At 36.0% G+C, this 14307-nt stretch overlaps 1 protein-coding gene across 1 annotated transcript in view; it reads left to right on the top strand.

The window, feature by feature from the left end:
• The window catches only part of Atg2 (Autophagy-related 2), a 616887-nt gene that overhangs the window by 77443 nt on the left and 525137 nt on the right, over positions 1 to 14307 (top strand). The window contains exon 6 of the mRNA XM_090407292.1: positions 6567 to 6752. Coding sequence (XP_090263418.1) covers positions 6567 to 6752 — 186 coding nt within the window. The remainder of the gene's footprint in view (positions 1 to 6566; positions 6753 to 14307) is intronic.

Below are 14307 nucleotides of genomic sequence, written 5' to 3'. Positions count from 1 at the left end.
TTGTTGTGTGTGGTCTGAGGGCAAGATTGGACATGAGTTTAGGAAATGATAATGGAGGATCCTGAAACTGACTCCTCTTCAGGCCTTATCTGGTTCCAGGTTCTGTGGAACCTGGAATTGGAGGAGGCCTGCAAGTTCTGCATAAACAGGTTCCATTTAATGATTCTCCCCTCTACACATACTACTGTGGTAAACCAACCAGCCATTATGACATATTGGAGATGTTTATGTTACAGTTCAGAAAAGTAGTTACTTTTGAATTTGAACTGGAGGAAGCCTGTAGGCTTTTGCATATGAGTTTGTAATAAATATTCCTCCCAGGACACAACAGGTAAATAACTAACCAACCAACTATCCATGTTGTCTTATAATTTTAAGTTTTTGTTCCATTATTAACCATTTTATGATTCTTAGGTCATTCATCACCTTTACATTTTCTTTTTTTTTCACTGAAAACTGCATATAAAGGGATAATAAGGTATGTACATAAAAAAAAAAATTTTGTAAAGTGGCCACATGTTTGCTGCTGCACTCCTATATAGTGGCTAGATATTTGAAAGCAATAAACATGAACAAGAATATTTGAGAACTTTTTGGAACACTAGGAAACAGAACAAGAGATTTTAATGCTTAACATGTGTTCCACCTTAATTTTGTAATAATGTGAAATGTAATCAATATAATTGTGCGTCTGGCACAAGTATAATGAAAGTACTGTAAAGCATTCTATACTAATGGCAAACTGCATTAGAGTGAAACCTGCAATGTTTGATGAAACTGCGTTATACAAGACATTGCTGTAAGTTTCTATTAACCTTCCACCAGAAGGCTTATGTTCATCTAGGATGGCAGTGGAATGAACTCCACACATTACTCAAATACATATTTATACCAGGATGTGCATTTAACTAAAACCAAATGTGTTCAAGGTTGGTTTTGTTTCTGAGAAGAAAACCAGAGCACCCAGAGGAAACCAACTCCGCAAACAGTATCTGAGACCAGGTAACTCAATCTAGGGGAGGGAGGGAAAAATTGAACAGCAGGTTAACCATATACTGACTGATCACCATTGTAGTTAACTGATATGTATGCCATGTAATTCACCACTTGCAAAATAGGATGGCTTGTGTAAATTCACTCATTTTATCTTCTCATTCCTTTCACTTTTTTTTTTTTTTTTTTCAGTTTTTAAATTTTTTTAAATATATATGTTTTAATTTACATACATTTAAAAGACTTGTTTAATAAATTGCTAGCCTTAGTTGAACAAGTAGTTAGCATATCTGCTCTGCAACCAACAGGCTGTGGATCCTGTCATGAGCATGGATGTTTTTAGATGAGTGTTGAATTTTATCACCTTAGGCCTCCAATAAGTGGGGCAGTGGTCTTTGTTGTCCCACTTATTGAAAGTCTGAAGTAGCTTGAAAAAGTTCCATGTTTGGTCTCTAAAGCAGAGATTCTGGATTATGTAAAAAATAAATAAAAATACAAAATATTATACAATCAATAAAAATAGAAAAAAAAAATTTTTAGCTAATCCACAGTACTAACACAGCAATGGTTTACAAATTTTGTAGGTTGGAATAAATGACAGAAAAAAAAATTAGAAGAATGATATTTATATGACAAGTATAGAATTACTGTGAACTCCTTTTGTATATACAGCATGTATCAGCAGTGATAGTTTCATTAAATTATAAATAGTTCATCAGCTGATAATGGAGTACTGGATAGGAAGTTTAAGTACCCAACCATATTTGCATAGAAAAGTTATTCTTAGCTTGAAAATGACTTAAATTTTTATATAACAAAAAAACAAAGAAAAGCAGATATAACACTAAGAAATTTGCAAGAGTTGACATCGTATTTACAAAAGAAAAAACATTTTGCAAAATTTACTGCTTAAAGGTCAAAGCTGTATAACTGAGAAGAGACCTCCACATAGCCTTTAAAGGAATGCTGAGAACTGACCAGGGCTTTTGACCTAATGTCCAATCCTCACCTTCTCGCGATGCACTCTGTTGGGTATCTACCTGGATACTGAACGAACGAGGATGGGCTGGAAATTTGGGATTAACCGACTAAATTGTATTCTTATTGGCTTAAACCAAAATATAGCATGATGGTACAACATGACAGAATTTCATGCTGGCTGGGGCGTCGCCCAGTTAAACATGGGGCCCCCCTGTTGTTTTCGCCAGAGAACCAGGGCAAAAACAAAAAAGTCAGCTACTGGAACAAATCCTAAAACACACCACAAGTCAACATCACCAGATTTCAAGATCGGTACTATCGACATAAGAAGCCTGAATGGCAAAGAAATGGAGCCAGCTGAGAAATTGGATAAGTACTGGTGATATCTTTCTGAGCAATAAATACAAAATGTTTTATTCAGGCAATGACAATCAGGGAAAAGGAGTAGCCATAGTAATCAACACTAAAAACGAGGCTAATCTTCTTGAATGGCAGACAGTCTCAAGTAGAGTGATTTGCTCAAATATGAGAATGGGGAACTGGTGGACAATGAGACCTTTGTGCCTGTGGTCCCACAGAAGGTTCTACTAAGGTAGAAGTGGAGGAATTTTTTGAGGCTTTAGAGAAAGCAACTGACACAATGAAAAAGGAAAAGTTGGGGATTTAAATAGGAAATAGTAGGAAATGTTTGTCAGACATACAAAAATATTTTGGAAAAATTTGGAGAAAAGAGCAAAGCTAATAATAATGGCAAATACCTGTTGGATTTCTGCTCAGGACATGGATTGGTTATTACTAACACAATGTTCCAACATAAAAATGTGCACAAATTCACATGGAGAGAATAGGCAAGAAATAAGAAAAGTCTCATTGACTATGCTATTATTGATAGTGATATTTTGGAGATGGTGCAGGACACCAGAGTGTACAGAGGATTGAAATTGGAAGTGACCACCATTTAGTCTGGAGCAGGATAAAATTGAATTTCATATTTAAAAGAAGAACATGTAAGAAAGTTTTAAAGTGAATAAAAGTTGAGCAGCTCTCACATGTGAACTATAGACTAAAATACACAAGCATCATTCAAGAAAAATTAAGAGTTTTAGAACAGGAACCAAACCTTGGAGATTCAGTGGCAAGCCCTGAAGAAAATACTGATTGATTCAGCCAGAGAGGCATATGGCGAGGTTGTCTCTAAGGCAGGGGGTCTTCCACCTTTCAGACAGTGCGGGCCACATTAAAAATTTCAATCAAGTCCCCGGGCTACTAGTCTAGGCATACAAAATAGTATATATTTTGTTTGCGTTCCAGGTTCACATGGAACACTGTGCGTTTGGTACTTGACATAAAATCCTATAAAAATAAACAAACTCAGCTTTAAGGACATAGGTAGGAGTCGGGTTTATGATAAGTTAATACAATCAATACTTGAAAAAAGATAATTTAATGAAGAAAACATTCATTTTTTACAATGTCAATGGGCAACTTGGCAATTTTTTTCTTGACCAGCTTGTTGATGTTGGCATCAATGTTGGAAGTTGCTATGTGCAGAGTATTCTCGAGATGTTGGTCCGTAATCAGAGTTCTTGTCTTGGACTTCACACACTTTATTCTGGAGAAGAACTGCTCACATAAGTATGTGCTTCCTAACAAAGTGCACGTCTTCAAAGCATGTTGGCAAAGATTAGGTAATGCGCCCTCAGAAATGTAGTCTTTGTAAAATGTAAGCAAGGGCACATTGAATAATTTTCTCTCAAAGAAGAGTTGTTTTGGAGTTCAAGCAGCTCCATTTGTACTGAGCCTAGCATTTTGGCAGCATTGATGCTGAATGGCATTGAAAATAAATCTAAAGACTGTTGGCTACGAAAACTAGTAAATCTCTCTTCGAACTTACTTCGCAACATGACTAATTTTGTAGCATATTCATCAAGAGACGAACAGGTGGACTCAGTGGGAAGCTGAAAATGAGTTAAGTCTTTTTTTGCAAGTTGCGCCTCCCAAAGTTTGAGCTTGGCCACAAAAGCTTTGACGTGATCAAACTGAGTGTGCACCAGTTGATCTTTGGATTGTAGCTGCATATATAGGTCATTCATATGCAATGAGATGTTGGTTACAAAAGCAAAGTCTGTCATCCACTTCTGATCGTTAAATTCCGCAATCGGATTCCCCTTGGTTTGTATGAACTGCTGTATTTCGCTCCTTAAGTCAAAGGCTCTTAAGAACTTTTCCTCTTCTCAACTAGTGCACATCGCCGTGATCCGCTTCACACTCTTGGGTCAAAAACTCTTGAAATTGATGATGATTCAGTCCTCCTGCCCTAATAATGTTGACGACAGTCACAATAAATTTCATGACATTCTCAGATCCAATAGTTTTTGAACACAAATTCTCCTGGTGGATTAAAGAGTGGTAATGGACAAAATCTTTTCCTTCTAGTTCCAGTTCTTTCCCACCATAGCAGGGGTACCATCAGTTACTGCTCCCTCGAGGTTGATTAAACTGAGGTCGAAACGCTGCACCTTTTTCTTGGCGGCTTCAAGAATATCAGTGCCTTCGTCATTCATAGGTACAAGCACTAACACTTCTGTCATATTGAATTGTTGATCAATGCTACGGACAAAGATAGCCAGTTGTGCTGTATCCTTCACATCTGTGCTCTCATCTAAAGCAAGTTAATATGACATAAATTTGGACGACTGTTTTTTTAAAGTTTCTTGAATATCATTGGCAAGTTCTTCGACATGTCGTGCTACACTTATCTGAGACAAACTCTGTTTTTTAAACACTTCCTTATTATTTGGGCACAGAATATCCCCAGCAGCGATGAGACACTCTTTCACAAACTCTCTGTCCAAGAAGGCTTTTGATTTTTTTTTAGCAATTTTTCAGCTATTGCATAACTTACTTTCATGCACACTTCGCTCTCTTCCCTCTGCCTTTTAAACGTACCCTGCTGGCATTTTAAATCAATTTCAAGATGGTTCACTTTGTCTACATGAAGCCGCCCTTGAAGGCAATTAAAATTGGACACATGCTTTGTCTCATAGTGTCATTTTATATTGTATTTTTTTGATACTGACACTGACTCGTGACAAATTAAACACACTGGCTTATCGTCGATTGGCACAAGAAAGTACAAATTGGTCCACTTTTCATTAAAAACCAGATGAGAATCACTTGATTTATGCTTTTTACTTGTAGACAGCATAGTTATGCAGGTGAACCCAAAAAATTATCCAAAATGGGCATGTAATGGTTATTATCCACTGAATATATCTCACACTAATGAAAAAAGTCTGGCAATATAAAACCCACAATAGGCTATGGCTGATACGACGAACCTGCATGTGCTTATACATGAATATCACACTGTTCACGACTGACTGACTGTGGATGAGATCCTCTTGTATTTATATAAAATTAACGAAGTATCGAGAATCTTCGGCATGTATCTGGAAGGCACTAGACAGTGCACTCGAACCAGCTACTGTTTCCGCCATCTACCTATGAATTTAGTACTAGTACTTAAGTACCGCTCTTGGCACTGGTAGATGGCTGAAGAAGCATGTCTATTTAATATTTATTTTTATAGGCTTTTATGTAAAGTATCAAATGCACAGCATTCCTTGTGAATCTGGAAATGTTAATCTCAGCTCCTTGTTTTATGCAGATGATGTTATACTTCTAAATAAATCCACTACAAGCATGCAAAATTTCCTTACTAAATTGAATAACTGTTGTAATAGATATGCTATGAAGGTCAACAATAACAAGACAAAGACAATGAAAATAGGCAGAAGCATTGAAAATATCAACTGTATTGTGAATGGAGAACCTGTAGAACAAATAAAACATTTCAGCTACTTAGGCACAATTTTTTAGTGAAGATGATAAATTAAATATGGAAATAGACAACAGAATCAACAAAGCTGGTATGGTAGGAAGTCAATTGAATAAATTCATATGGAATAAGAGAGAAATTAGTTGGAATATTAAATTAGCTGTATACAAGAGAGTGTTCAAACCAGTTTTAACTTATGTATCTGAGAGCTGGGTCAGAAGGAGGCATGAACAGATGGCATCAATGGCAATATCATATTAAAAATGAGGATATTAGGAAAGAACTTGATACTGTGAGCATCCAGGAATGCATTATCAGAGCTAATCTCTGGTTGTATGGTCACTTAAACAGAATGGGAGAGGAAAGATTAGCAAAACAAGTGTTCTCTGCCAGGTTGGCAGGAAAACGACCCAGAGGAAGACCAAGATATAGGTGGACTGATACAGTAAAAAGTGCCTTAGAAGATAAAAATATAAGATCTGATTATGTTGGAGTCTTGACAGTAACAGACTGGGTTTGGAGGAAAATTGTAGATAGCAAGTTAGTAATGATGTTAATTTTTCATGTAGTACTATCATATCCTATACACCCCTTGAGGGTATATGTCAGGAATTTAATGATGATGAGGATGATTACATATGCTTAATTTATAACTTATAGATTTAAATATAATGGTATTTTTTTTGTTCAAATATAGTATGAAATAAATATTCAGTTTATTTATATTTATATTATTTTTGACATGATATAGTCACCTGAGGCTGTAACACCAGGCTCACCAGAGATGCCACCTCCTCATACATTTGTGAATAATGAAAGTAGCAGCATAGGGACTCTTAATCAGCCCACATCAGATCGTGTTCTTATTGCGCAAATAATGAAGCAGCATCAGATAAGACTTAAATTAAAGCGTAATGAAGCTGTTCCAGGTCCGAAAGTATGTGTTCAGTTATTTATCAAGATGTTTTCCTTTTTAAAATAAAATCTTTGTTAAATGCATTCTTATATTTTGTTGCCCCATTTTATTTAGAATATTTGGTTTATCTTTTGATTAGTTATTCAAGCATTGGTTAAAGTTGAATTAAGCTGGGGTAGAGGCATATAAAACATTATATTTATTGTAGTTAAAACTTGTATAGCAATCTCTCAATTATTCTTATTAGGAAATTGATTTGCTGGCCAGTAAGAAAATCTGTATCACCTATTTCAGTTGTCTTATTTTTCTGGCATTCTATGCAATTGCATGGATGCAACTCTATATCTAGCTCATTAAAATGAGATAGAGATCAGTCAACATTTAGACTATGATCCTATTGCCTTCACCTCAGTTATTTCAAACACAGTGGATATGGTCATCAACATCCAACTTATTCATTGCCTGGAGCCCCACAAACTAATTACAGTACTAATCACTAGTATGGATCCCATCATTTTCATTCCACAGATCACATCGCTGACCCTATCCACCTTTGGATGTTTGCCATGGAAAGGTTTGGAGGAATATGGCTGCTTTTGCCATTTGATCGGAACTGGCATAGAGGCCTTTCTACCAAGTTCCCATCTAATGGTCTACCTTCAGTGCTTTGTAATTGATCACACTCTTCATTTTTTACATTAATGATCTTCCTTCACAAATCTCAAATCCTATCCATGGTTTTGCTCATAACATTTGTTTTGTTTTTCTTTGTAGTGTTCAAATGAATTAAAGCTTTGAGATCTTACATAACCAGTGCCTTAAACAGTGATCTCATTACATTTCTCCAGCAGGAGGTAAGGATGTTCTCATGAGCTTCATTGCTGCCAATACACAGTTCTGCATTTCTCTTAAGATTTCACTTTACTCTCTCCCCTCTTGCTTTTCATAATATTTCAATCTCTATTCAAGATCAGGTTTCTCTTTTTGGACTCAACTTTCATTGCATTCATAGGCTCATCAGCTTCCAAATAAACTTGCTTTCCCTTCATTCAAGATAACTGCTTTTGTATAAGTTCCAAATTTCTCTAACTTTAGAATACTATCTTCACATCTGGGATAGTGTACTAAACACTTTCTTAAGTGTTTGATGCTACTTAGAAGAGCAACCTTCTTAATAGAGGACTTCCTTTCCCCTCTCTTACCCCACAGACTTTAGTCACTAATAGTTGCTATCGTTTTATTATGTATTTTCTAGAGATATTGTCATGGAGGTTGTTCCAATGTACCAGCCATCACTTCACTTGCCTCTAAATGTATAAAAGCATGAGTAAGTTGCCATTAGTCAACATCCATACAGAATTTAGCTTCATACTTACCAAACCAATTTCATCTACTTCTGTTCTTTAAAATGGCTTTCCTCATATTATCACCCCCCCCCCCAAGGAACATGACCTTCAAAAGGAACACATCAGTAGATTTCTTCACGTGCTATTGCCCACAGATGTCATTATTTTGTAATAGATTCTGTGACCTCTTCTCTTCTGTGTGCATGTGAGAGGGGGGGGGGAATTGATATATTAAAAAAAAAATTAATTCCATTTCTAGGTTTGAGACTGCCATCCTTATTGGAGATGATATGGTTCTAAAAGAAGTTTTTTGTTTGGTCTCTAGAACATAAGTTCTGGATTATATAACACTTAATGGGCTCACTTTATTCATGTATGATGTTTATTACCTATATTGGATGGAATTCAATTTAAAAAAATCTTATAAAAAGATCCTGTCTTGTGAGTTAACTTGTGTTCTTAAAGAATATAGAATGAAACAGAGGAAAGTTAAGCTATATATGAAATCTACAGCTTCCAAATAGATAATAATAATATCCTTTGGTTGGAAAGACCTGAGTTTGAATCCCATCTAGGTTGTGATATGTAAATATAGCCAAACAAAATTCATAGAAAGTCTTGGGAAAAAATATAGAAACCAGATGTTATTTTAAAAATTGATATCGAGTTCACTGAGGACCAGTGGCTTCTTCAGGCAGATAAAGGGAGGATTACAAATTAACACATTGGCTGCAGACTTGAGATAACTCATAGTTGGCAGTCTTGAGTTATCCTGTGTTGTATTGACAACATAACAACATATCAGCTCCAACAGCAAGTTGACACATTAGTCCAATGGCATTCAAAGTCTTAAAAACAAAACTCAGATAAACTGTTAGAAAAACAATCAAAATGATGCACTGGTGATGTGTGGCACATATTGTTATCTGTCTTTTAGAATCCTTTGGAAATAACTATGGAAAAAGTTAAATTCAAGTATGTTGTAAAATCTAATGCGTGACTTCCTAACATCATTTAAAATGAAACACTGATTTCTCTTGAGGGAGCCATGAGTGAATGACAGTAATGGATTCTTTGATTCCACATTATGAAAAGAAGTGTTCTTCTAGATAAGGCATGATGGCTGGCATGATTTGTGATAAATGAATGATGTATATGCCTAGATCTTTCATCCCCTCTGTAAATACTTTAAAAGAATGTTATATAAAATAGCAAATGGTAGAACACTGGTAGAAAATAGACATGAGGGATGCATTAAGAAGTTTATATCAGTAGATAGAAAAAAAAACCCATTAGAGCTGATAATGTTCAGCTTGAAATGCTGATCTACAGCAATGGCTGTGCTTGTGTAATCCTGATGGCTTTATCACAAGGTCAAATCCCAGATGATTGCCAAATAAACTGAATATGAAAATTATAGAGGAATTTTCAAAGGTATTTAATTAAGATAAATTAAATACAGATATTTCGATTCGCATATCGTGGAGGATGATATACCTTTTGTTATTTAGATACTTTGTTGAAATCAAAAATGAAGATATTCTAAGTTAACCATTCTAACAGAATATTAGAGTGAACATATGTGCAAGTGCAATGAGATGAAAAGAAACATCTCAGAGAGTGTGTAAATGGGATGAGTGGTGATTTAAAAAGCTGAAATGTTTCTATTAAGAAAAGTAGATGTGGCTTATCAGGGAAATAGAAATTGCAAATTGCAATAATTAAGGTTGGAGAAATTTAATCTATGTATGCTTGTAAAGTAAATCTGGAAAGTTTGGAATACCCCCTATCCCCCCCCCCCCCCTTTTTTTTTTTTTTTTTTTTTAAATTGAGGTGGAACATTGAATCTGTGAGAAGTAGATTTTTTCCTAAGTGATAAAATGGAGAATTGAATGCAACTGCCATATGGTGTCATTCCAACAATGCCCCCTTGCCAATGATGCTAATTCATATTTGATAATAATTATTCCCTATGCAACAAATTAGAAGTACAAATCATTCAACATATTTTATTTCATTATTCTAATTTTTTGATTCGGAGGTGTGAAACACGTATACACTAAAATGAAATACACGTATATCACTAAATAGAAATCATGGAATGATCCTTCAAGACATCCAGAAGTCATTAATTAATATGTGTAACATTAAAGATCTCTCCAGTACCAGCAATCACATACAGAGTTTACACAACAATATAGAGACTACACTTAACATGCCTAAAGCCACTTGTGATTAAATTGTCATTCCTATTTTTTCATGTTATAGATATTAACTGCTATTGGAAAACATTTAATATTTTGTTGGTGTGTTTTTTTACTTATGTTAAGCAACCTCTCAATGATGCTATTAACCATATAGTCAGCAAAACATGTAGAGGAAATACATCTAATATAAATAAAATAACGTATAAGAGTTAAAACCTGGTATTTATCATTCAAGCAATCTACTCAGGGTCAAAGCTGTATAACTGAGAGGAGACCTCCACATAGCCTTTAAAGGAATGTGGAGAACCGACCAGGGCTTCTGACCTAATGTCCAATCCTCACCTTCTCATGGTGCACCCTGTTGGGTATCTACCTGGATACTGAACGAACAAGGATGGGCTGGCAATTTTTGATTTAAGTGACCAAATTGTATTCTTACTGGTTAAACCAAAATACAAAATGATGCCACAACATGACAAAATTTCATGCCGGCTGGGGCGTCACCCGGTTAAACAAGGCCCCCGTTGTTTTTGCCAGGGAACCAGAGTGAAAAGTTAGCTAATGGAAAAAATCTGAAAACACACTCCAACTCAACATCACCAGAGTTAAAGATTGGCACTATCAACATAAGAAGCCTGAATGGCAAAGAAATGGAGCTAGGTGAGGAATTAGATATGTACCAGATTGACATAATAGGGGTGACTGAAACAAAAAAGACAAAAACTGGTGAGATCTTTCTGAGCAATAAATACAAAATGTTATATTCAGGCAATGACAATCAAGGAAAACAAGTTGTAGCCATAGTATCATCATCATCAAATTCCTGCCATGTACCTTCAAGGGGTGTACAGGATATGATAGTACTACATGAAAAAAATTACATCATTATTAATTTCCTATCTACAATTTTCTTCCAAGTCAGTCTGTTACTTCTCAAGCTCCAACATTATCAGATCTTATATTTCTATCGTCTAAAGCACTTTGTACTGCATCAATCCACCTATATCTTGGTCTTCCTCTGGATCGTTTTGCTGCCAACCTGGCAGGGAACACTTGTTTTGCTAATCTTTCTTTGCCCATTCTGTTTAAGTGACCATACCACCTGAGATTAGCTCTGATAATGCATTCCTAGATGCTGACAATATCAAGTTCTTTCCTAATATACTCATTTTTAATATGATATTGCCATTGATGCCATCTGTTCACACCTATAATCTTTCTCAGGATTCTCATATCTGTGGTCTCTAGTCTTTGGTCAAGTGTTTTGACCAAAGACTAGAGACCACAGATTTTCTTTTGACCCAGCTCTCAAATCCATAAGTTTGAACACTGTCTTGTACACAGCTAATTTAGTGTTCTGACTAATTTCTCTCTTATTCCATATGAATTTATTCAATTGACTTCCCACCATACCAGCTTTGCTGATTCTGTTGTCTATTTCTATATTTAATATACCATCTTCAGTAAAAATCGTGCCTAAATAGCCGAAATGTTATACTTGTTCCACATGTTCTCCATTCACAACACTTTTGACATTTTCAATGATTCTGCCTATTTTCATTGTCTTTGTCTTTTTATTGCTGACCTTCATACCATATCTATTACAACAGCTATTCAATTTAGTCAGAGAATCTTGCAGACTTGTAGTGGATTTATTTAGAAGTATAACATCGTCTGCATAAAGCAAAGAGCTGACATTAACATCTCCAATTTTGATATCATGTTTAATACCACTTTCTTTCATAATGTGATCCATATAGATAATGAATAACAGAGGGGATAATGTACATCCTTGTCTCACACCAGATTTAACATTAAACCATCTTCCTGTACTTCCTTCAATTTAACTGCTGACTTACAACTCAAATAAAGACTAAGTATTGCTTGATATAATGCCCCATTGACACCATATGACTGCAGCGTATTGAATAGCTTCTCTCTTGGCACCTTGTCATATGCCTTTTCCAAATCGACAAAACTTAAATACAATTCTTTGTTATATTCCCATGCTTTCTCATCTATTTGTCGTAAAGGGAAGATCTGATCCTGACAGCCTCTATTTGGCCTGAATCCAGCTTGTTCTTCACCAAGCTTTTCTTCCACAATTCTTCTCAACCGTTTCTCAAGTATACTTGCATAGATCTTGCCAGGAACACTCAGTAGGGAAATACCTCTGTAATTCTTGCATTCAGTTTTATTTCCCTTTTTATATATGTGTACTATGAGAGCTCTACTCCAATCATCAGGAATTCGTCCCCCTGTCCAGGCTTTCTGAACTATGCAGTGCCGCCACTGTAAGACTCTTATACCGCCATACTTCAGCATTTTTCTGGTTGAATATCACCTACTCCTGCTGCCTTTCCACATTTCAAGCCTTTGATGGCTTTTTCTACTTCAAGTATGGATATGTATTCCTGACTGCATGCCTGGTCAGTGTTTTTTACCACTGTGCTATCATCACTGCTTGTTTCATTTAGCAGTTTTTCAAAGTAATTACTCCATACTTCAAGGATATCTTTTTCTCCTGTTTTCATTTCACCTTTATCATCTCTAATTCCTTTTACGGCACTCTTTCCTCCATTCTTAAGCTTCTTGAACAACCTCCAGAATATTTTTCCACCTTCTTGATATTTATTTTCTATATTCCTGCCAAAGTCCTCCCATGACTTGTTTAGCTAGTTTTACACACTGTTTAGCTTTCTTACATTTGCCTCTGTATTCTGTAAGCGTAAAAGCTGACTTATTTGCAAAGAACTTTTGATATGCTTTCTTCTTTTCCTTCACTGCCTCTTTAACTTCCTGTGTCCACCAGGGAGTTCTGATTTTTTTATCCTTGCACACAACCTCACCACATGCCTCTCTGGCAGAATCAATCAATGTTTTCTTCAGAGTTTGCCACTGAATCTCCAAGGTTTGGTTCCCGTTCTCAAACTCTTTCATTTTTTCTTCAATAATCTTTGCGTATTTTAGTCTACAGTTACTAACACCATGTTCCAACATAAAAATGTGCACAAATTCACATGGAGAGAAGAGGCTAGGAATAAGAAAAGTCTCATTGACTATGTTATTGTAGAACCTTCTGTGGGATCATAGGCACAAATAAGTCTCATTGTCAAGTTCCCCATTCTCATATTTGCCCCACATTACTCTACTTGAGACTGACTGCCATTCAAGAAGATTAGCCTCGTATTTTGTGTTGAATACTATGGCTACTCCTTCTTTTCCTTGATTGTCATTGCCTTTATATAACATTTTGTATTTATTGCTCAGAAAGATCTCACCAGTTTTGGTCTTTTTTGTTTCAGTCACCCCTATTATGTCGATCTGGTACTTATCTAATTCCTCAGCCAGCTCCATTTCTTTGCCATTCAGGCTTCTTACGTTGATAGTACCGATCTTGAACTCTGGTGATGTTGAGTTGGGGTTTGTTTTCAGATTTGTTCCAGTAGCTGACTTTTCGCTGTTTGCCCTGGTTCCCTGGCGAAAACAACGGGGGCCTTGTTTAACAGGGCGATGCTCCAGCCGGCATGAAATGATGTACCATCATTTTTTATTTTTGTTTAACCAATAAGAATACAATTTGGTCGGCTAAATCCCAAATTGCCAGCCCATCCTCGTTCGTTCATTATCAAAGTAGATACCCAACAGGGTGCACCACGAGAAGGTGAGGATTGGACATTAGGTCAGAAGCCCTGGTCGGTTCTCCACATTCCTTTAAAGGCTATGTGGAGGTCTCCTCTCAGTTATACAGCTTTGACCCTTAAGCACCCATCATTATCATCATCAAATTCCTGACATGTACCTTCAAGGGGTGTATAGAATATGATAGTACTATATGAAAAATTTACATCATTACTAACTTCCTATCTACAATTTTCACCCAAAGCAGTCTGTTACTTGTCAAGACCAACATTATCAGATCTTATAGTTCTATCATCTAAGGCACTTTGTACCGTATCAATCCACCTATATCTTGGTCTTCCTCTGGGTCGTTTTCCTGTCAACTTGTTGGAGAACACTTGT

The sequence above is a fragment of the Typopeltis vanoorti genome, chromosome 17, assembly GCF_054136105.1.
Source record: "Typopeltis vanoorti isolate ZY-2024b chromosome 17, IOZ_Tvanoo_1.0, whole genome shotgun sequence".
Lineage (NCBI taxonomy): Eukaryota > Metazoa > Arthropoda > Arachnida > Uropygi > Thelyphonidae > Typopeltis > Typopeltis vanoorti.
This window is presented reverse-complemented; position numbering and strand designations above follow the sequence as displayed.